At 48.6% G+C, this 22916-nt stretch overlaps 1 protein-coding gene across 1 annotated transcript in view; it reads right to left on the reverse strand.

Annotated features, from left to right (window-relative positions):
• LOC139388381 (integrin alpha-10-like) overlaps positions 1–22916 on the reverse strand; it is a 62627-nt gene that overhangs the window by 34051 nt on the left and 5660 nt on the right. Inside the window, exons 2-7 of the mRNA XM_071135008.1 lie at positions 7855–7966; positions 7250–7359; positions 7019–7107; positions 3582–3696; positions 3216–3343; positions 2277–2425 (exon numbers count right to left, since the gene is read on the reverse strand). Of these exons, the coding sequence (XP_070991109.1) occupies positions 2277–2425; positions 3216–3343; positions 3582–3696; positions 7019–7107; positions 7250–7359; positions 7855–7966 (703 nt within the window). The remainder of the gene's footprint in view (positions 1–2276; positions 2426–3215; positions 3344–3581; positions 3697–7018; positions 7108–7249; positions 7360–7854; positions 7967–22916) is intronic.

The raw sequence follows: 22916 nt of genomic DNA on the forward strand, positions 1-22916 counted from the left end.
GTATTCAGAACTCTGCAAGAGATGTTGTTGTATTCAGAACTCTGCAAGAGATGTTGTTGTATTCAGAACTATGCAAGAGATGTTGTTGTATTCAGAACTCTGCAAGAGATGTTGTTGTATTCAGAACTATGCAAGAGATGTTGTTGTATTCAGAACTATGCAAGAGATGTTGTTGTATTCAGAACTATGCAAGAGATGTTGTTGTATTCAGAACTATGCAAGAGATGTTGTTGTATTCAGAATGCATCGGAGTAGGATTCTATTGCATTAACAGGCACGACTGTTAAGGGAATTTTTATCTATAATGACTAACTATGTATACATTTCAATCAGGATGTACTAATCAGAATACTATTATGTTACTGTATATATACTAATCAGAATAATATTATGTTACTGTATATGTACTAATCAGAATACTATTATGTTACTGTATATGTACTAATCAGAATACTATTATGTTACTGTATATATACTAATCAGAATACTATTATGTTACTGTATATGTACTAATCAGAATACTATTATGTTACTGTATATGTACAAATCAGAATACTATTATGTTACTGTATATGTATGAATTTTCTTTCTTAATCCTAGTACTGAATATAATGTGTGTAAATATAATCAAGAATTAGAACAATGACTGTCTGTTCCTTGGTAGAAATGAATGAACGATATCTTCAGACTGGCTAGAATGCTTATCTACACAAGAAGACCTTGGCTCATAAATTATTTTAAATTGGTAGGGAGACGATGTGGGAAGGCTTGAGATACTGCCTTTGTACCAGGGTGGGAGAAGAGACGGGTTGGTACTGGAACTAATGACGTCATTTTCAGTTTATAACCTGTGGTAAACTGTATCGTGTTCAGTACTCTCGTGAATAAACTCCGCTGATTGACTTTAAGACTGGGCTCTGTCCATTTATTATAGAATAAGGGTCTTACAAATCCTTATGAATTGACAGAGTGTTTAATTTTAATTGGGTATTAAAACATAGAGCAATTTAATTCCTGTAACAACGACTCAGGCCCATACTCTACACAGACCGGTGCGCTATAACCAATCAGAGCTGCAGTAGGCCTATATGCAAATAGACCATTGCCATATATGGGTCGGTGCCATTCACTTTGAACTGGACTGTTTGTACAGCATGAGCAGTCGTCAGTAGATGTTCTTGTTTTGAGATCAAAGTGAGAGCTACACGTAGCAAAGTGTGCACATTTCTACATTTGTTCATATCCTTCGCTAGTTAGTGAGTTATTAGCTCAGTTATATAGAATCTGTTGTCAACAATAGGGGAGTGGTTGCTTCCTACAAGAGCACAACACGTGTGCATTTCTAGACATTGAAAATCTGTGTTGTATTTTTAAATAGTCTTGACTAAGCTAAGTGGCCAATAGGCAGAGGGTAGCATAATGTGTTTAATTCTCTGTAATAATGGTGTGGGAATAATAATGCATTTTATTTTGTAAAGTGGTTTCTTGCATCAAACAACACAACAACATTTTCAGTCACCTCCTTGTCTGAAGGACAAGTGGATAAACAGGTTAATGTCAAGCCCTGCAGGTTTTTTCACAAGTCTCATGGAATGTAGGCCTACATTGAACACCACACATCGGCTGCTACTGTAAGCTGACGATGGAACAGCTATTTCCACGTTAAAATGTTATGGGATGCATTTTCTCCATTGTTTTTGATGGTAGACCACTCTGATTTTATACTGCTTTTAAAATTTCCATTGACTTCTCTTTAAACTGCCCTTCTCACATCCTGACCATTTACCTTTAAATGTGCTGGAAAACAGGAACTCTCCAATTACCTGCCTTGCTTATGTGTGTGTGTGTGTGTGTGTGTGTGTGTGTGTGTGTGTGTGTGTGTGTGTGTGTGTGTGTGTGTGTGTGTGTGTGTGTGTGTGTGTGTGTGTGTGTGTGTGTGTGTGTGTGAGTGAGAATGAAAGCCGTGGTGTGTAGAGTACGGGTGTGTGTGTGTAGTATGGGTGTGGTACACTATATGTGTATGAGTTTAATAAAGGAGGAATGTGATTTTCAAAGGATAACTTTTATGGTGTGAGATATCAGGTGTCCATATTAGACAGCTGTTTGTTATGTTTTGACCTATGACCCCTCTATACCCCTCAGCCTCAGCTGGATTCCATGTTCCACAGAGAAGAAAAGAATAAGGAAATATTTGACATTGTTAAAGGGCAGAGTGAGTTATGATTGAGACATTGACCAGCCAATGAGAATGGCTTATGATTGATTGACAGACGTACCAGCCCATGTGGATGGCGTATGCTGTGCGTGTCTCCCGCCCCTCCTGTCGGCTGATGTTCTTAGCTGCTTCAACCACCTCCTGTGTTGTCTGGTAGTCTCTCAGTGACCACTCATGGACCGCAACCTCACCGTACTGCAAAACCCCCACCTGAACACAACCATACAAGGTCATGGTAGAAACAAAACCACACACATAATTGTGTCTGGCTGTCTTTCCAATGTAGTTGAGCATACAGTGGGATATCCACAGATAGAACATGACCCCATGTTCCCCCTGTCCTCTATTGTCCCCATCTCCCTCTCCAATCCTCAACCTAAACCTCTACCCCTCTGCTACTGACCCCCTCCAAACCCCTTATTCCCACTCTCCTCTAATCTTCCCCTTCTCCCCCTCCTCTTCTCCCTTTCCTTCTCATCTCCCATCCTCCCCTAACTCCTACCCCACTGCTACTTCTTCTCCCCTCATGTTCACTCTCCCCTCATGTTCCCTCTCCCCTCATGTTCCCTCTCCCCTCATGTTCCCCTCCCCTCATGTTTCCTCTCCCCTCATGTTCCCTCTCCCCTCATGTTCCCTCTCCCCTCATGTTCCCCTCCCCTCATGTTCCCTCTCCCCTCATGTTCCCTCTGCCCTCATGTTCCCCTCCCCTTCCCTCTCCCCTCATGTTCCCTCTCCCCTCATGTTCCCCCTCCCCTCATGTTCCCTCTCCCCTATGTTTAGGCCAGCTCTTGTGCCATTGAGGATTTCATCACAGAAATGTATAGACACACACACACACACACACACACACACACACACACACACACACACACACACACACACACACACACACACACACACACACACACACACACACACACACACACACACACACACACACACACACACACACACACACACACACACACACACACACACACACACACACACACAATTTTACCTGCATCTGTTCTGGGCTGATATGGAACTTGCTGAGGATGTTACTGAGGAAGTTCTGGACTTCATACCAGGGATAGATACTATTGGAGCCATCCAGAACGATCACTATGTCCATGTATGTTGCACATCCTTGACAGAAAACACATGATTGGATCCATAAGGGAACGCGGAGAGTACTAAGGACCCCCAAAACCCCATGAAATGAACTCTGCTGAGTCATTACCATTCAGCTGTGATGTGTGTGTGTGCTCGGGTTTATAAATGCAACCCACTCTGTGTGTTTGTGTGTGTGTGTGTGTGTGTGTGTGTGTGTGTGTGTGTGTGTGTGTGTGTGTGTGTGTGTGTGTGTGTGTGTGTGTGCAGTTACTCTGTGCTGTAGGGGCGATGGTCTCTCTAGGTTCCAGGTCGTTGCTGACAGAAACACAGATCCCCGTACTGAAGACTGAGGTACCACACTCCTGAGACCACAGGGGCGCACACGCCTGGAACACACACACACACACACACACACACACACACACACACACACACACACACACACACACACACACACACACACACACACACACGTGATTATTATTTTAGCTTTAAGTGAACCTGTAAAGGTAACATAACGTACACAAGTGTCATATGGTCCTAGCTAGCACTGATTTATTGGTGAGAGTGAGAGGCACAAGACAAGGACAGAGTTGACTTCTCCACTGGGCTGTTGGTCAGGTCTGCTACTGAACACACCAATAAACACCAGCAGGCTGAGTGAAGGGGAGGCAGACCCAGATAGAGAAAGAGGGTGGGAGACTGAGAGAGAAGGGGAGGGGGTTGCCATACGACAGACCACGTATTCACCCTGCACACCCTAAATGTCAAACAAACAAAGGCAAAGTCTTCTCATGCAAAAAAGCTTTTGACTCAATTTTTCATTAGGGTCTGCTATATAAATTGATGGAATGCTGTTTTGGGGGAAAAACATACGACATTATAAAATCCATGTACACAAACAACAAGTGTGCTGTTAAAAGAAGCAATAAAACTGGACTTGTTTAGACTGGTTGAGTATCTGGAGCATCAGCATTTGTGGGTTTGATTACAGGCTCAAAATGGCCAGAAACAAAGACTTGTCTTCTGAAACTCGTCAGTCTATGCTTGTTCTGAGAAATGATGGCTATTCCATGTGATAAATTGCCAAGAAACTGAAGATCTCGTACAACGCTGTGTACTACTCCCTTCACAGAACAGCGCAAATGGTCTCTAACCAGAATAGAAAGAGGAGTGGGAGGCCCCGGTGCACAACTGAGCAAGAGGACAAGTACATTAGATTGTCTAATTTGAGAAACAGACGCCTCACAAGACCTCAACTGGCAGCTTCCTTAAATAGTACCCGCAAAACACCCGTCTCAAAGTCAACAGTGAAGAGGCGACTCCGGGATGCTGACCTTCAAGGAAAAATTACGCCGATACCCAATAACTCTCAAAATCAAGAAATTAGCCGTTAAATTCTACAACCACCTAAAAGGAAGTGATTCCCAAACCTTTGATTACAAAGCCACCGCCTACAGAGAGATGTACCTGGAGAAGAGTCCCCTAAGCAAGCTGGTCTTGGGGCTCTGTTCACAAACACAAACACACCCCACAGAGCCCCAGGACAGCAGCACAATTAGACCCAATCAAATCATGAGAAAACAAAAAGATAATTACTTAACACATTGGAAAGAATTAACAAAAAAACAGAGCGAACTAGAATGCTATTTGGCCCTAAACAGAGAGTACACAGTGGCAGAATAACTGACCAATGTGACTGACCCAAACTTAAGGAAAGCTTTGACTATGTACAGACTCAGTGAGCATAGCTTTGCTATTGAGAAAGGCCACCGTAGGCAGACCTGGCTGTCAAGAGAAGACATGCTATGTGCACACTGCCCACAAAATGAGGTGGAAACTGAGCTGCACTTCCAAACCTCATGCCAAATGTATGACCATATTAGAGAGACATATTTCGCTCAGATTACTGAGACCCACAAAGAATTCCAAAACAACTCCAATTTTGATAAACTTCCATATCTATTGGGTGAAATTCCACAGTGTGCCATCACAGCAGCAAGATGTGTGACCTGTTGCCACGAGAAAAGGACAACCAATGAAAAACAAACACCATAGTAAATACAACTCATATTTAAGTTGATTTATTTTCCCTTTTGTACTTTGACTATTTGCCCATCGCTACAACACGGTATATAGTCATTGGAACTTTTGTGAGTGTAATTTTTTATTGTTTATTTCACTTTTGTTTATTATATATTTCACTTGCTTTGGCAATGTAAACATATGTTTCCCATTTCTTTGAAATGAAATTTAATTGAGGAGGGGCTGAGACAAAAGGGGGGGACTGAGAAAGAGAGAGAAAGAAAGAGAGAGAGGGGGGAACTGAGAGCGAGAGAGTTAGAGAGAGAAAGAGAAAGGGGGAACTGAGAGCGAGAGAGATAGAGAGAGAGAAAAAGAAAGAGAGAGAGAAAGACAGAGAACCAGAGAGAGAGAGACGGGGGCCTGAGAGAGAAAGAGAGAGTCAGAGAGAGAAGGGAGACTGAGAGAGAGAAATTGAGAGAGATGTGGGGAGAGGGAGAGCGAGAGAGTGAAAGAGAGATGAGGAGAAGAATTGGGTATAAGCGAGGGGGGGTATGTCATGGAAAAGCATATACTTGTGGTTTGAGAACAGATGAAATGAAAGAGAGGGAGAAGAGAGAGAGCGTGAGGGATGGGGTGAAGAAGTTGTTGACATGGTGGCAGTTTTCATGAGTATTGTAGCAGAGCTGGAACGCACCAGACCAATAAAGCCATTTAATCCCAATTGTAGTGAATGAGGTGAGGCAGAACAGTCACATAACAATATTGATGTCTTCAAAGCATACTATTTATTTGGCTTTAAAACCAAAGAGAGTGGAAGGGAAAGGAGGAGTGTGGGGAGAGAGGAGAGCTAGGATAAAAGGAACAACATTCATACACACTAGGAGACAAAATAAAAATGAAAAGAGGAGGGAGGGAGGAGAGAGAAAACATGACCCTGTCATTACCAAAGGCCCCAGCACAGCTCCAGTACAGACACAGAGACAGAGAGAGAGGGAGGGATGGTGAGAGAGGGATGAGAGAAAGGAAAGAAGGAGAGGAGGGCGAGAGCTGCTATGTCTTTTGGTAGGCCTGTCATTACCAAAGGGCCGGAGCTGCATTCCGATCCTGTTTTAGACTCTACCACAGGGGTTCAAATACACACACGCGCAAAAACAGGGTGCGCTGGCCCTGGCATTAGTGAACTGTGTTTGACTCTGCACCCAGAGTAGCTGCAAACTGCTGGAAGACACACACACACACAGGAGTGGCTGCTTGCTGGCACAGCCACCCAGTAATTCCTCTGTAACCATAGAGATCTGGAGATACCTGGATCAGAAGACTCTGCTAGGACAACGTGGCCCAGAGTGTGTGTGTGTGTATGTGTGCGCTTGAATGTATGGTAAGAAAAGCTGCCCTATAATGAGGGGGGATTCTGAACACACACAGACATGGCATCTAATGTTAATTCCTTCTAAACATGGCCACCCCCAGCTGACTCATTGAAAATTCCATACCAAACAAACACACCACCTCCTCCTCTCACCCCCACCACATCCCTCCAGGACTGACTCAGTTCCTACAGCCATATGTAACCCAGTATTAAACACATGTTGTCTGCAAGACTCAAGACCATGTCAGCCCACTGTCTCAATCAATTCATCAATCAATCAGTCAACCAGTCAGCCAATGGGACAGAGAACGTACCAGGAATCCATCAGGTGAGTCTGGACTGAGGGTCATTCCTAGATGAGAGTTCTTCAGGTTTCTAGATACATTCTGTAACGTGCTCTCACCTGAGACAGAGAGGGAGGAGAGAGATGGTTAATGACATTACCTAGAGGCTGAGCTATGGTCAGTTTAGTGTTTCTCCTCCTAATGGTTAAGATTAGGATCAGCGGAGGGTAAGCTGATCCTAGATCTGTAGTTGTCTCTCACCTAGGTTGGTTTTGGTGCAGTTGGAGCTCCTCTCCTCTCCCACGATGCATTTGTACACGTCTCCTCTCCTGGTATTGGAAGGTCCATCCCAAGGAGCACCAACCAGCATCCTGCATCACAATCACACACACAGCCAATCAGGTTGTGAGGATTTTATCAATGCATCCTACTACAGATACACTAATTGATAGCCTGGAGGACGGCAGGTAGCCTGGAGGACGGCAGGTAGCCTGGAGGATGGCAGGTAGCCTGGGGGGCGGCAGGTAGCCTGGAGGACGGCGGAGGACGGCGGAGGGCGGCAGGTAGCCTGGAGGGCGGCAGGTAGCCTGGAGGACGGCAGGTAGCCTGGAGGGCGGCAGGTAGCCTGGAGGACGGCAGGTAGCCTGGAGGACGGCAGGTAGCCTGGAGGGCGGCAGGTAGCCTCGAGGGCGTCAGGTAGCCTGCCATTGAGCAAGGCAGTGAACCCTAATCGCTCCAGGGTCGCCATTAATAACCTGTACACTCATACAGGTTACCCACTTGTACATGCAGTGAAACAGGACAAATATAAGCACCCCCTTTTTGACCTTTGACAAACACACACACATACAGACGTTGGTACTCACGATTTGTCCCCCGCATTGTCATGCTGTAGCACAGATAAACCAAATAGGGCCTCCTCTGGACCAGTGTAGATACGAGGCCGCTTAACATCGATGTTGAAACACTCACACAACCCTGAGGGAACATTACAACAGAGAGAAGGTTATAGAAAGGGGTTGTGAGGAGAGAGGAGCTTGGGTTGTGAGGAGAGAGGGACTGGGGTTGTGAGGAGAGAGGGGCTGGGGTTGTGAGGAGAGAGGGGCTGGGGTTGTGAGGAGAGAGGGACTGGGGTTGTGAGGAGAGAGGGACTGGGGTTGTGAGGAGAGAGGGGATGGGGTTGTGAGGAGAGAGGGACTGGGGTTGTGAGGAGAGAGGGACTGGGGATGTGAGGAGAGAGGGGCTTGGGTTGTGAGGAGAGAGGGGCTGGGGTTGTGAGGAGAGAGGGACTGGGGTTGTGAGGAGAGAGGGACTGGGGTTGTGAGGAGAGAGGGACTGGGGATGTGAGGAGAGAGGGGCTTGGGTTGTGAGGAGAGAGGGGCTGGGGTTGTGAGGAGAGAGGGACTGGGGTTGTGAGGAGAGAGGGACTGGGGTTGTGAGGAGAGAGGGACTGGGGTTGTGAGGAGAGAGGGGCTGGGGTTGTGAGGAGAGAGGGGCTGGGGTTGTGAGGAGAGAGGGGCTGGGGTTGTGAGGAGAGAGGGTTGTGAGGAGAGAGGGACTGGGGTTGTGAGGAAAGAGGGGGGTTGTGAGGAGAGAGGGACTGGGGTTTAGAGGAGAGAGGGGTTGGGGTTGTGAGGAGAGAGGGACTGGGGTTGTGAGGAGAGGGGGGTTGGGGTTGTGAGGAGAGAGGGGCTGGGGTTGTGAGGAGAGAGGGACTGGGGTTGTGACGAGAGAGGGACTGGGGTTGTGAGGAGAGAGGGACTGGGGTTGTGAGGAGAGAGGGACTGGGGTTGTGGGGAGAGAGGGGCTGGGGTTGTGTGGAGAGAGGGGCTGGGGTTTTGAGGAAAGAGGGGCTGGGGTTGTGAGGAGAGAGGGGCGGGGGGCGGGGGATGTGAGGAGAGAGGGGCTGGGGTTTAGAGGAGAGAGGGGCTGGGGTTGTGAGGAGAGAGGAGAGAGGGGCTGGGGTTGTGAGGAGAGAGGAGAGAGGGGCTGGGGTTGAGAGGAGAGAGGAGAGAGGGGCTGGGGTTGTGAGGAGAGAGGAGATAGGGGCTGGGGTTGTGAGGAGAGAGGAGAGAGGGGCTGGGGTTGTGAGGAGAGAGGGGCTGGGGTTGAGAGGAAAGAGGGGCTGGGGTTGAGATGAAAGAGGGGCTGGGGTTGAGAGGAAAGATGGGCTTGGGTTGTGAGGAGAGAGGGGCTGGGGTTGAGAGGAGAGAGGGGCTGAGGTTGTGAGGAGAGAGGGGCTGGGGTTGAGAGGGGAGAGGGGCTGGGGTTGTGAGGAGAGAGGAGAGAGGGGCTGGGGTTGTGAGGAGAGCGGGGCTGGGGTTGTGAGGAGAGAGGAGAGAGGGGCTGGGGCTGTGAGGAGAGAGGGGCTGGGGTTGAGAGGAGAGGGGAGAGAGAGGGGCTGGGGTTGTGAGGAGAGAGGGGCTGGGGTTGTGAGGAGAGAGGGGCTGGGGTTGTGAGGTGTGAGGGGCTGAGGTTGTGAGGAGAGAGGGGCTGAGGTTGTGAGGAGAGAGGGGCTGGGGTTGTGAGGAGAGAGGGGCTGGGGTTGTGAGGAGAGAGGGGCTGAGGTTGAGAGGAAAGAGGGGCTGGGGTTGTGAGGAGAGAGGGGCTGGGGTTGAGAGGAGAGAGGGGCGTTGTAAGGAGGGAGGGGTTGGGATTGTTAGGAGAGTGGGGCTGGGGTTGTGAGGAGAGAGGGGCTGGGGTTGTGAGGAGAGAGAGGCTGGGGTTGTAAGGAGAGAGGGGCTGGGGTTGTGAAGAGAGAGGGGCTGGGGTTTAGAGGAGAGAGGGGCTGGGGTTGTGAGGAGAGAGGAGAGAGGGGCTGGGGTTGTGAGGAGAGAGGGGCTGGTGTTTAGAGGAGAGGGGGGCTGGGGTTGTAAGGAGAGAGAGGCTGGGGTTGTGAGGAGACAGGGGCTGGGGTTGAAAGGAGAGAGGGGCTGGGGTTGAGAGGAGAGAGGGGCTGAGGTTGAGAGGAAAGAGGGGCTGGGGTTGTGAGGAGAGAGGAGAGAGGGGTTGGGGTTGTGAGGAGAGAGGGCCTGGGGTTGAGAGGAGAGAGGAGAGAGGGGCTGGGGTTGTGAGGAGAGAGGAGAGAGGGGCTGGGGTTGTGAGGAGAGAGGAGAGAGGGGCTGGGTTTGAGAGGAGAGAGGAGAGAGGGGCTGGGGTTGTGAGGAGAGAGGAGAGAGGGGCTGGGGTTTAGAGGAGAGAGGGGCTGGGGTTTAGAGGAGAGAGGGGCTGGGGTGTAGAGGAGAGAGGGGCTGGGGTTTAGAGGAGAGAGGGGCTGGGGTTGTGAGGAGAGAGGAGAGAGGGGCTGGGGTTGTGAGGAGAGAGGAGAGAGGGGCTGGGGTTGAGAGGAGAGAGGAGAGAGGGGCTGGGGTTGTGAGGAGAGAGGAGAGAGGGGCTGGGGTTGTGAGGAGAGAGGAGAGAGGGGCTGGGGTTGAGAGGAAAGAGGGGCTGGGGTTGTGAGGAGAGAGGGGCTGGGGTTGAGAGGAGAGAGGGGCGTTGTAAGGAGGGAGGGGTTGTGGGGTGAGAGGGGCTGGGGTTGAGAGGGGGTTGTGGGGAGAGAGGGGGTTAGAAAGAGGGGGTTTGGGGTGAGGGAAATGCAGAGAGTGAAAGAGAGAGGGAGCGAGAGAGTTTACATTTGCTTTGGCAATGTAAACATATGTTTCCTATTCCAATGAAGCCCTTAAATTGAAATGAATTGAGATGGGGGAGGGAAGAAGGATAAACAGAGTGACCAAAGATGACCTTTGCGGAAAAAGGGAGTTCAGTCTAGGGGGGGGGGGGGGGAAGAGAGGGAGAAAAGAGGAGGGAGGGAGGGATGGAGGGAGAGGGGGGGGGGGGGTTGTGGGTTATGAAAACTATGTAGTATAGTAGCTCCCTGTTATACCATACAAACCTGCCCTTTATACAGACACAGAGAAAGAGAGAGAGAGAGAGAGAGAGAGAGAGAGAGAGAGAGAGAGAGGGGAAAGCAAGAGGTACAGTAGAACGAGAGAAAGAGGTAGAGCGACGGTACAAGCAAAGGAATGGAAGAAGGACAGTTCATTGACTCGCCCAGGGGAGGTGTGTGACTGAGAAAACAGACATGGAAACACACAGGCCAACCGTCAAAATAAAAGCCACACTACACTCTTTATGATGATGTCATTTAAAGAGAGCAGACCTGTGGAGTGCCACACTAAAATAGGCCGAACAGTTACCCAGGGTAGAACCCTAAACATAGGGTAAATACAGGCCTGACTCAGTTTAGAACCCCAAGCATAGGGTACATACAGGCCTAACCCAGGCTAGAACCCCAAGCATAGGGTACATACAGGCCTGACCCAGGCTAGAACCCCAAGCATAGGGTACATACAGGCCTGACCCAGGCTAGAACCCCAAACATAGGGTACATACAGGCCTGACCCAGGCTAGAACCCCAAACATAGGGTACATACAGGCCTGACCCAAGGCTAGAACCCCAAGCATAGGGTACATACAGGCCTGACCCAGGTTAGAACCCCAAACATAGGGTACATACAGGCCTGACCCAGGCTAGAACCCCAAACATAGGGTACATACAGGCCTGACCCAGACTAGAACCCCAAACATAGGGTACATACAGGCCTGACCCAGGCTAGAACCCCAAGCATAGGGTACATACAGGCCTAACCCAGGCTAGAACCCCAAACATAAGGTACATACAGGCCTGACCCAGGCTAGAACCCCAAACATAAGGTACATACAGGCCTAACCCAGACTAGAACCCCAAGCATAGGGTACATACAGGCCTGACCCAGGCTAGAACCCCAAGCATAGGGTACATACAGGCCTAACCCAGGCTAGAACCCCAAACATAAGGTACATACAGGCCTAACCCAGGCTAGAACCCCAAGCATAGGGTACATACAGGCCTAACCCAGGCTATAACCCCAAGCATAGGGTACATACATGCCTGACCCAGGCTAGAACCCCAAGCATAGGGTAGATACAGGCCTAACCCAGGCTAGAACCCCAAGCATAGGGTACATACAGGCCTAGCCCAGGCTAGAACCCCAAGCATAGGGTACATACAGGCCTAACCCAGGCTAGAACCCCAAGCATAGGGTATATACAGGCCTGACCCAGGCTAGAACCCCAAGCATAGGGTACATACAGGCCTAACCCAGGCTAGAACCCCAAACATAAGGTACATACAGGCCTGACCCAGGCTAGAACCCCAAACATAAGGTACATACAGGCCTGACCCAGGCTAGAACCCCAAACATAAGGTACATACAGGCCTAACCCAGGCTAGAACCCCAAACATAGGGTACATACAGGCCTAACCCAAGCTAGAACCCCAAACATAGGGTACATACAGGCCTAACCCAGGCTAGAACCCCAAACATAGGGTACATACAGGCCTAACCCAGGCTAGAACCCCAAACATAGGGTACATACAGGCCTAACCCAAGCTAGAACCCCAAACATAGGGTACATACAGGCCTAACCCAAGCTAGAACCCCAAACATAGGGTACATACAGGCCTAACCCAGGCTAGAACCCCAAACATACGGTACATACAGGCCTAACCCAGGCTAGAACCCCAAACATAGGGTACATACAGGCCTAACCCAGGCTAGAACCCCAAACATAGGGTACATACAGGCCTAACCCAAGCTAGAACCCCAAACATAGGGTACATACAGGCCTAACCCAGGCTAGAACCCCAAACATACGGTACATACAGGCCTAACCCAGGCTAGAACCCCAAACATAGGGTACATACAGGCCTAACCCAGGCTAGAACCCCAAGCATAGGGTACATACAGGCCTAACCCAGACTAGAACCCCAAACATAGGGTACATACAGGCCTGACCCAGGCTAGAACCCCAAACATAGGGTACATACAGGCCTGACCCAGGCTAGAACCCCAAACATACGGTACATACAGGCCTAACCCAGGCTAGAACCCCAAACATAGGGTACATACAGGCCTAACCCAGGCTAGAACCCCAAACATACGTACCGTATACAGGCCTAACCCAGGCTAGAACCCCAAACATACGTACCGTATACAGGCCTAACCCAGGCTAGAACCCCAAACATACGTACCGTATACAGGTCTAACCCAGGCTAGAACCCCAAACATACGTACCGTATACAGGCCTAACCCAGGCTAGAACCCCAAACATACGTACCGTATACAGGCCTAACCCAGGCTAGAACCCCAAACATACGTACCGTATACAGGCCTAACCCAGGCTAGAACCCCAAACATACGTACCGTATACAGGCCTAACCCAGGCTAGAACCCCAAACATACGTACCGTATACAGGCCTAACCCAGGCTAGAACCCCAAACATACGTACCGTATACAGGCCTAACCCAGGCTAGAACCCCAAACATACGTACCGTATACAGGCCTAACCCAGGCTAGAACCCCAAACATACGTACCGTATACAGGTCTAACCCAGGCTAGAACCCCAAACATACGTACCGTATACAGGTCTAACCCAGGCTAGAACCCCAAACATACGTACCGTATACAGGTCTAACCCAGGCTAGAACCCCAAACATACGTACCGTATACAGGTCTAACCCAGGCTAGAACCCCAAACATACGTACCGTATACAGGTCTAACCCAGGCTAGAACCCCAAACATACGTACCGTATACAGGTCTAACCCAGGCTAGAACCCCAAACATACGTACCGTATACAGGTCTAACCCAGGCTAGAACCCCAAACATACGTACCGTATACAGGTCTAACCCAGGCTAGAACCCCAAACATACGTACCGTATACAGGTCTAACCCAGGCTAGAACCCCAAACATACGTACCGTATACAGGTCTAACCCAGGCTAGAACCCCAAACATACGTACCGTATACAGGTCTAACCCAGGCTAGAACCCCAAACATACGTACCGTATACAGGTCTAACCCAGGCTAGAACCCCAAACATACGTACCGTATACAGGTCTAACCCAGGCTAGAACCCCAAACATACGTACCGTATACAGGTCTAACCCAGGCTAGAACCCCAAACATACGTACCGTATACAGGTCTAACCCAGGCTAGAACCCCAAACATACGTACCGTATACAGGTCTAACCCAGGCTAGAACCCCAAACATACGTACCGTATACAGGTCTAACCCAGGCTAGAACCCCAAACATACGTACCGTATACAGGTCTAACCCAGGCTAGAACCCCAAACATACGTACCGTATACAGGTCTAACCCAGGCTAGAACCCCAAACATACGTACCGTATACAGGTCTAACCCAGGCTAGAACCCCAAACATACGTACCGTATACAGGTCTAACCCAGGCTAGAACCCCAAACATACGTACCGTATACAGGTCTAACCCAGGCTAGAACCCCAAACATACGTACCGTATACAGGTCTAACCCAGGCTAGAACCCCAAACATACGTACCGTATACAGGTCTAACCCAGGCTAGAACCCCAAACATACGTACCGTATACAGGTCTAACCCAGGCTAGAACCCCAAACATACGTACCGTATACAGGTCTAACCCAGGCTAGAACCCCAAACATACGTACCGTATACAGGCCTAACCCAGGCTAGAACCCCAAACATACGTACCGTATACAGGCCTAACCCAGGCTAGAACCCCAAACATACGTACCGTATACAGGCCTAACCCAGGCTAGAACCCCAAACATACGTACCGTATACAGGCCTAACCCAGGCTAGAACCCCAAACATACGTACCGTATACAGGTCTAACCCAGGCTAGAACCCCAAACATACGTACCGTATACAGGTCTAACCCAGGCTAGAACCCCAAACATACGTACCGTATACAGGTCTAACCCAGGCTAGAACCCCAAACATACGTACCGTATACAGGTCTAACCCAGGCTAGAACCCCAAACATACGTACCGTATACAGGTCTAACCCAGGCTAGAACCCCAAACATACGTACCGTATACAGGTCTAACCCAGGCTAGAACCCCAAACATACGTACCGTATACAGGTCTAACCCAGGCTAGAACCCCAAACATACGTACCGTATACAGGTCTAACCCAGGCTAGAACCCCAAACATACGTACCGTATACAGGTCTAACCCAGGCTAGAACCCCAAACATACGTACCGTATACAGGTCTAACCCAGGCTAGAACCCCAAACATACGTACCGTATACAGGTCTAACCCAGGCTAGAACCCCAAACATACGTACCGTATACAGGTCTAACCCAGGCTAGAACCCCAAACATACGTACCGTATACAGGTCTAACCCAGGCTAGAACCCCAAACATACGTACCGTATACAGGTCTAACCCAGGCTAGAACCCCAAACATACGTACCGTATACAGGTCTAACCCAGGCTAGAACCCCAAACATACGTACCGTATACAGGTCTAACCCAGGCTAGAACCCCAAACATACGTACCGTATACAGGTCTAACCCAGGCTAGAACCCCAAACATACGTACCGTATACAGGTCTAACCCAGGCTAGAACCCCAAACATACGTACCGTATACAGGTCTAACCCAGGCTAGAACCCCAAACATACGTACCGTATACAGGTCTAACCCAGGCTAGAACCCCAAACATACGTACCGTATACAGGTCTAACCCAGGCTAGAACCCCAAACATACGTACCGTATACAGGTCTAACCCAGGCTAGAACCCCAAACATACGTACCGTATACAGGTCTAACCCAGGCTAGAACCCCAAACATACGTACCGTATACAGGTCTAACCCAGGCTAGAACCCCAAACATACGTACCGTATACAGGTCTAACCCAGGCTAGAACCCCAAACATACGTACCGTATACAGGTCTAACCCAGGCTAGAACCCCAAACATACGTACCGTATACAGGTCTAACCCAGGCTAGAACCCCAAACATACGTACCGTATACAGGTCTAACCCAGGCTAGAACCCCAAACATACGTACCGTATACAGGTCTAACCCAGGCTAGAACCCCAAACATACGTACCGTATACAGGTCTAACCCAGGCTAGAACCCCAAACATACGTACCGTATACAGGTCTAACCCAGGCTAGAACCCCAAACATACGTACCGTATACAGGTCTAACCCAGGCTAGAACCCCAAACATACGTACCGTATACAGGTCTAACCCAGGCTAGAACCCCAAACATACGTACCGTATACAGGTCTAACCCAGGCTAGAACCCCAAACATACGTACCGTATACAGGTCTAACCCAGGCTAGAACCCCAAACATACGTACCGTATACAGGTCTAACCCAGGCTAGAACCCCAAACATACGTACCGTATACGTAGGGTCTAACCCAGGCTAGAACCCCAAACATACGTACCGTATACAGGTCTAACCCAGGCTAGAACCCCAAACATACGTACCGTATACAGGTCTAACCCAGGCTAGAACCCCAAACATACGTACCGTATACAGGTCTAACCCAGGCTAGAACCCCAAACATACGTACCGTATACAGGTCTAACCCAGGCTAGAACCCCAAACATACGTACCGTATACAGGTCTAACCCAGGCTAGAACCCCAAACATACGTACCGTATACAGGTCTAACCCAGGCTAGAACCCCAAACATACGTACCGTATACAGGTCTAACCCAGGCTAGAACCCCAAACATACGTACCGTATACAGGTCTAACCCAGGCTAGAACCCCAAACATACGTACCGTATACAGGTCTAACCCAGGCTAGAACCCCAAACATACGTACCGTATACAGGTCTAACCCAGGCTAGAACCCCAAACATACGTACCGTATACAGGTCTAACCCAGGCTAGAACCCCAAACATACGTACCGTATACAGGTCTAACCCAGGCTAGAACCCCAAACATACGTACCGTATACAGGTCTAACCCAGGCTAGAACCCCAAACATACGTACCGTATACAGGTCTAACCCAGGCTAGAACCCCAAACATACGTACCGTATACAGGTAACTAACCCCAAACATACGTACCGTATACAGGTCTAACCCAGGCTAGAACCCCAAACATACGTACCGTATACAGGTCTAACCCAGGCTAGAACCCCAAACATACGTACCGTATACAGGTCTAACCCAGGCTAGAACCCCAAACATACGTACCGTATACAGGTAACTAACCCAGGCTAGAACCCCAAACATACGTACCGTATACAGGTCTAACCCAGGCTAGAACCCCAAACATACGTACCGTATACAGGTCTAACCCAGGCTAGAACCCCAAACATACGTACCGTATACAGGTCTAACCCAGGCTAGAACCCCAAACATACGTACCGTATACAGGTCTAACCCAGGCTAGAACCCCAAACATACGTACCGTATACAGGTCTAACCCAGGCTAGAACCCCAAACATACGTACCGTATACAGGTCTAACCCAGGCTAGAACCCCAAACATACGTACCGTATACAGGTCTAACCCAGGCTAGAACCCCAAACATACGTACCGTATACAGGTCTAACCCAGGCTAGAACCCCAAACATACGTACCGTATACAGGTCTAACCCAGGCTAGAACCCCAAACATACGTACCGTATACAGGTCTAACCCAGGCTAGAACCCCAAACATACGTACCGTATACAGGTCTAACCCAGGCTAGAACCCCAAACATACGTACCGTATACAGGTCTAACCCAGGCTAGAACCCCAAACATACGTACCGTATACAGGTCTAACCCAGGCTAGAACCCCAAACATACGTACCGTATACAGGTCTAACCCAGGCTAGAACCCCAAACATACGTACCGTATACAGGTCTAACCCAGGCTAGAACCCCAAACATACGTACCGTATACAGGTCTAACCCAGGCTAGAACCCCAAACATACGTACCGTATACAGGTCTAACCCAGGCTAGAACCCCAAACATACGTACCGTATACAGGTCTAACCCAGGCTAGAACCCCAAACATACGTACCGTATACAGGTCTAACCCAGGCTAGAACCCCAAACATACGTACCGTATACAGGTCTAACCCAGGCTAGAACCCCAAACATACGTACCGTATACAGGTCTAACCCAGGCTAGAACCCCAAACATACGTACCGTATACAGGTCTAACCCAGGCTAGAACCCCAAACATACGTACCGTATACAGGTCTAACCCAGGCTAGAACCCCAAACATACGTACCGTATACAGGTCTAACCCAGGCTAGAACCCCAAACATACGTACCGTATACAGGTCTAACCCAGGCTAGAACCCCAAACATACGTACCGTATACAGGTCTAACCCAGGCTAGAACCCCAAACATACGTACCGTATACAGGTCTAACCCAGGCTAGAACCCCAAACATACGTACCGTATACAGGTCTAACCCAGGCTAGAACCCCAAACATACGTACCGTATACAGGTCTAACCCAGGCTAGAACCCCAAACATACGTACCGTATACAGGTCTAACCCAGGCTAGAACCCCAAACATACGTACCGTATACAGGTCTAACCCAGGCTAGAACCCCAAACATACGTACCGTATACAGGTCTAACCCAGGCTAGAACCCCAAACATACGTACCGTATACAGGTCTAACCCAGGCTAGAACCCCAAACATACGTACCGTATACAGGTCTAACCCAGGCTAGAACCCCAAACATACGTACCGTATACAGGTCTAACCCAGGCTAGAACCCCAAACATACGTACCGTATACAGGTCTAACCCAGGCTAGAACCCCAAACATACGTACCGTATACAGGTCTAACCCAGGCTAGAACCCCAAACATACGTACCGTATACAGGTCTAACCCAGGCTAGAACCCCAAACATACGTACCGTATACAGGTCTAACCCAGGCTAGAACCCCAAACATACGTACCGTATACAGGTCTAACCCAGGCTAGAACCCCAAACATACGTACCGTATACAGGTCTAACCCAGGCTAGAACCCCAAACATACGTCTAACCCAGGCTAGAACCCCAAACATACGTACCGTATACAGGTCTAACCCAGGCTAGAACCCCAAACATACGTACCGTATACAGGTCTAACCCAGGCTAGAACCCCAAACATACGTACCGTATACAGGTCTAACCCAGGCTAGAACCCCAAACATACGTACCGTATACAGGTCTAACCCAGGCTAGAACCCCAAACATACGTACCGTATACAGGTCTAACCCAGGCTAGAACCCCAAACATACGTACCGTATACAGGTCTAACCCAGGCTAGAACCCCAAACATACGTACCGTATACAGGCCTAACCCAGGCTAGAACCCCAAACATACGTACCGTATACAGGTCTAACCCAGGCTAGAACCCCAAACATACGTACCGTATACAGGTCTAACCCAGGCTAGAACCCCAAACATACGTACCGTATACAGGCCTAACCCAGGCTAGAACCCCAAACATAGGGTACATACAGGCCTAACCCAGGCTAGAACCCCAAACATACGTACCGTATACAGGTCTAACCCAGGCTAGAACCCCAAACATACGTACCGTATACAGGTCTAACCCAGGCTAGAACCCCAAACATACGTACCGTATACAGGTCTAACCCAGGCTAGAACCCCAAACATACGTACCGTATACAGGTCTAACCCAGGCTAGAACCCCAAACATACGTACCGTATACAGGTCTAACCCAGGCTAGAACCCCAAACATACGTACCGTATACAGGTCTAACCCAGGCTAGAACCCCAAACATACGTACCGTATACAGGTCTAACCCAGGCTAGAACCCCAAACATACGTACCGTATACAGGTCTAACCCAGGCTAGAACCCCAAACATACGTACCGTATACAGGTCTAACCCAGGCTAGAACCCCAAACATACGTACCGTATACAGGTCTAACCCAGGCTAGAACCCCAAACATACGTACCGTATACAGGTCTAACCCAGGCTAGAACCCCAAACATACGTACCGTATACAGGTCTAACCCAGGCTAGAACCCCAAACATACGTACCGTATACAGGTCTAACCCAGGCTAGAACCCCAAACATACGTACCGTATACAGGTCTAACCCAGGCTAGAACCCCAAACATACGTACCGTATACAGGTCTAACCCAGGCTAGAACCCCAAACATACGTACCGTATAAACATACGGCCTAACCCAGGCTAGAACCCCAAACATACGTACCGTATACAGGTCTAACCCAGGCTAGAACCCCAAACATAGGGTACATACAGGCCTAACCCAGGCTAGAACCCCAAACATACGTACCGTATACAGGTCTAACCCAGGCTAGAACCCCAAACATACGTACCGTATACAGGTCTAACCCAGGCTAGAACCCCAAACATACGTACCGTATACAGGTCTAACCCAGGCTAGAACCCCAAACATACGTACCGTATACAGGTCTAACCCAGGCTAGAACCCCAAACATACGTACCGTATACAGGTCTAACCCAGGCTAGAACCCCAAACATACGTACCGTATACAGGTCTAACCCAGGCTAGAACCCCAAACATACGTACCGTATACAGGTCTAACCCAGGCTAGAACCCCAAACATACGTACCGTATACAGGTCTAACCCAGGCTAGAACCCCAAACATACGTACCGTATACAGGTCTAACCCAGGCTAGAACCCCAAACATACGTACCGTATACAGGTCTAACCCAGGCTAGAACCCCAAACATACGTACCGTATACAGGTCTAACCCAGGCTAGAACCCCAAACATACGTACCGTATACAGGTCTAACCCAGGCTAGAACCCCAAACATACGTACCGTATACAGGTCTAACCCAGACTAGAACCCCAAACATACGTACCGTATACAGGTCTAACCCAGGCTAGAACCCCAAACATACGTACCGTATACAGGTCTAACCCAGGCTAGAACCCCAAACATACGTACCGTATACAGGTCTAACCCAGGCTAGAACCCCAAACATACGTACCGTATACAGGTCTAACCCAGGCTAGAACCCCAAACATACGTACCGTATACAGGTCTAACCCAGGCTAGAACCCCAAACATACGTACCGTATACAGGTCTAACCCAGGCTAGAACCCCAAACATACGTACCGTATACAGGTCTAACCCAGGCTAGAACCCCAAACATACGTACCGTATACAGGTCTAACCCAGGCTAGAACCCCAAACATACGTACCGTATACAGGTCTAACCCAGGCTAGAACCCCAAACATACGTACCGTATACAGGTCTAACCCAGGCTAGAACCCCAAACATACGTACCGTATACAGGTCTAACCCAGGCTAGAACCCCAAACATACGTACCGTATACAGGTCTAACCCAGGCTAGAACCCCAAACATACGTACCGTATACAGGTCTAACCCAGGCTAGAACCCCAAACATACGTACCGTATACAGGTCTAACCCAGGCTAGAACCCCAAACATACGTACCGTATACAGGTCTAACCCAGGCTAGAACCCCAAACATACGTACCGTATACAGGTCTAACCCAGGCTAGAACCCCAAACATACGTACCGTATACAGGTCTAACCCAGGCTAGAACCCCAAACATACGTACCGTATACAGGTCTAACCCAGGCTAGAACCCCAAACATACGTACCGTATACAGGTCTAACCAACACACTGTAAAAAATGCTTATAGCTGCAATATGCTACAGTGCATCTTTAAGTAACTGGTTCTACAGCCTTTTTAAGTTTACTCAATTTTTCGATCAAGGTGTTACCTGATCTTAACATTTTTTGTTGGCCAAAACATAGCTCCAACTTCTGAAAATGTACACAAAAATGAAGTCAACTTAAAATGATGTGTTTGCTCAACTTACCTCACATGTTCATTCAACTAGAAATGATTATTTGGACATCTTAACTTAAAAAGGCTTTGAAACTAGTTACACCTTCATAAACGATGCTTTTGACATACAATACTTTCAACTGACACACATGATTACATTGTGCATTTCTACAGAAATGATTATTCAACACATCCTCACCTGGACTTTGAACTCTCAACCTCTTGGGACTGAGGACACAAAGCTTCCTGCTATGTCACCGTGTCTATGTCAATTACTGAGTTCATCTGTATTGCTACACTTTGCACTTCAAAGTAAATCTCAGCTCTGTTAAAAGTACTCAAGTAAAATTATTTTATTTATCATAGCGTCTAAGGAGAAACATAAAAATGAGTACTACGCAGGCCAACATTAGACTGTTACTGAAATAAGTAACTCAAATCAATGATGAGGGAGTAGTCAGGTTAACTGATCACTGACACAGACATGGTGGAGTAGCAGGAAAATGGAATGCTGTGAACCAGAAGGTTGTGAGTTCAACCCCCAGTTGAGGACATGTTGAATATGAATTACTGTATAAATGAACAGGCACAAAGTAATCATGTAAGTTTAAAACATTGTATGTTAAATGTAACCAGTTGCACAGACCTTCTTAATTAAGATGCCCAAATAATCATTTCTAGAATGAACAGGCAACAATTTGAGCAAACACATCATTTTAAGTTGACTGAATGTTTGTGCAAGTTTGTGCGTAAATTGGAGCTAAGTTTGGGCTAAAAATGTTAATGTCGGGTAACATTGAAAAGTGTATTAAACTTAAAAAGGCTGTGGAACCAGTTACTTCATAATAATTAGATGAAACAACTAGACTTGTTTACAGTGCAGAACTCACCAGCAGACTGGTGAACAACACACGCTACCAAAAACCACCAGCACACAAAGTCTTGCATACGCACACACACACACACACGCACATGCGCACGCGCACACGCACGCACACACACACACACACACTCACCTCTCATATGTTTCAAAGACTGTCCGTCGCATCACCAAGACCACTTCACCCCTCTCTCCTACTTAACCCCCCACTCTCCTACTCCCCCCCGCCACCTTAACCCCCCACTCTCCACTCAAATCATCCCATTTTCATCCTCTTCCTCCTGTACCCCCTCCCCGAGTCTTCACCCTCACCCTCACCACCCCACCCTCCACTCCCATTTTCAGCTGGTTTATATGGGTCTGTACCACAGG

The sequence above is a fragment of the Oncorhynchus clarkii genome, chromosome 3, assembly GCF_045791955.1.
Source record: "Oncorhynchus clarkii lewisi isolate Uvic-CL-2024 chromosome 3, UVic_Ocla_1.0, whole genome shotgun sequence".
Lineage (NCBI taxonomy): Eukaryota > Metazoa > Chordata > Actinopteri > Salmoniformes > Salmonidae > Oncorhynchus > Oncorhynchus clarkii.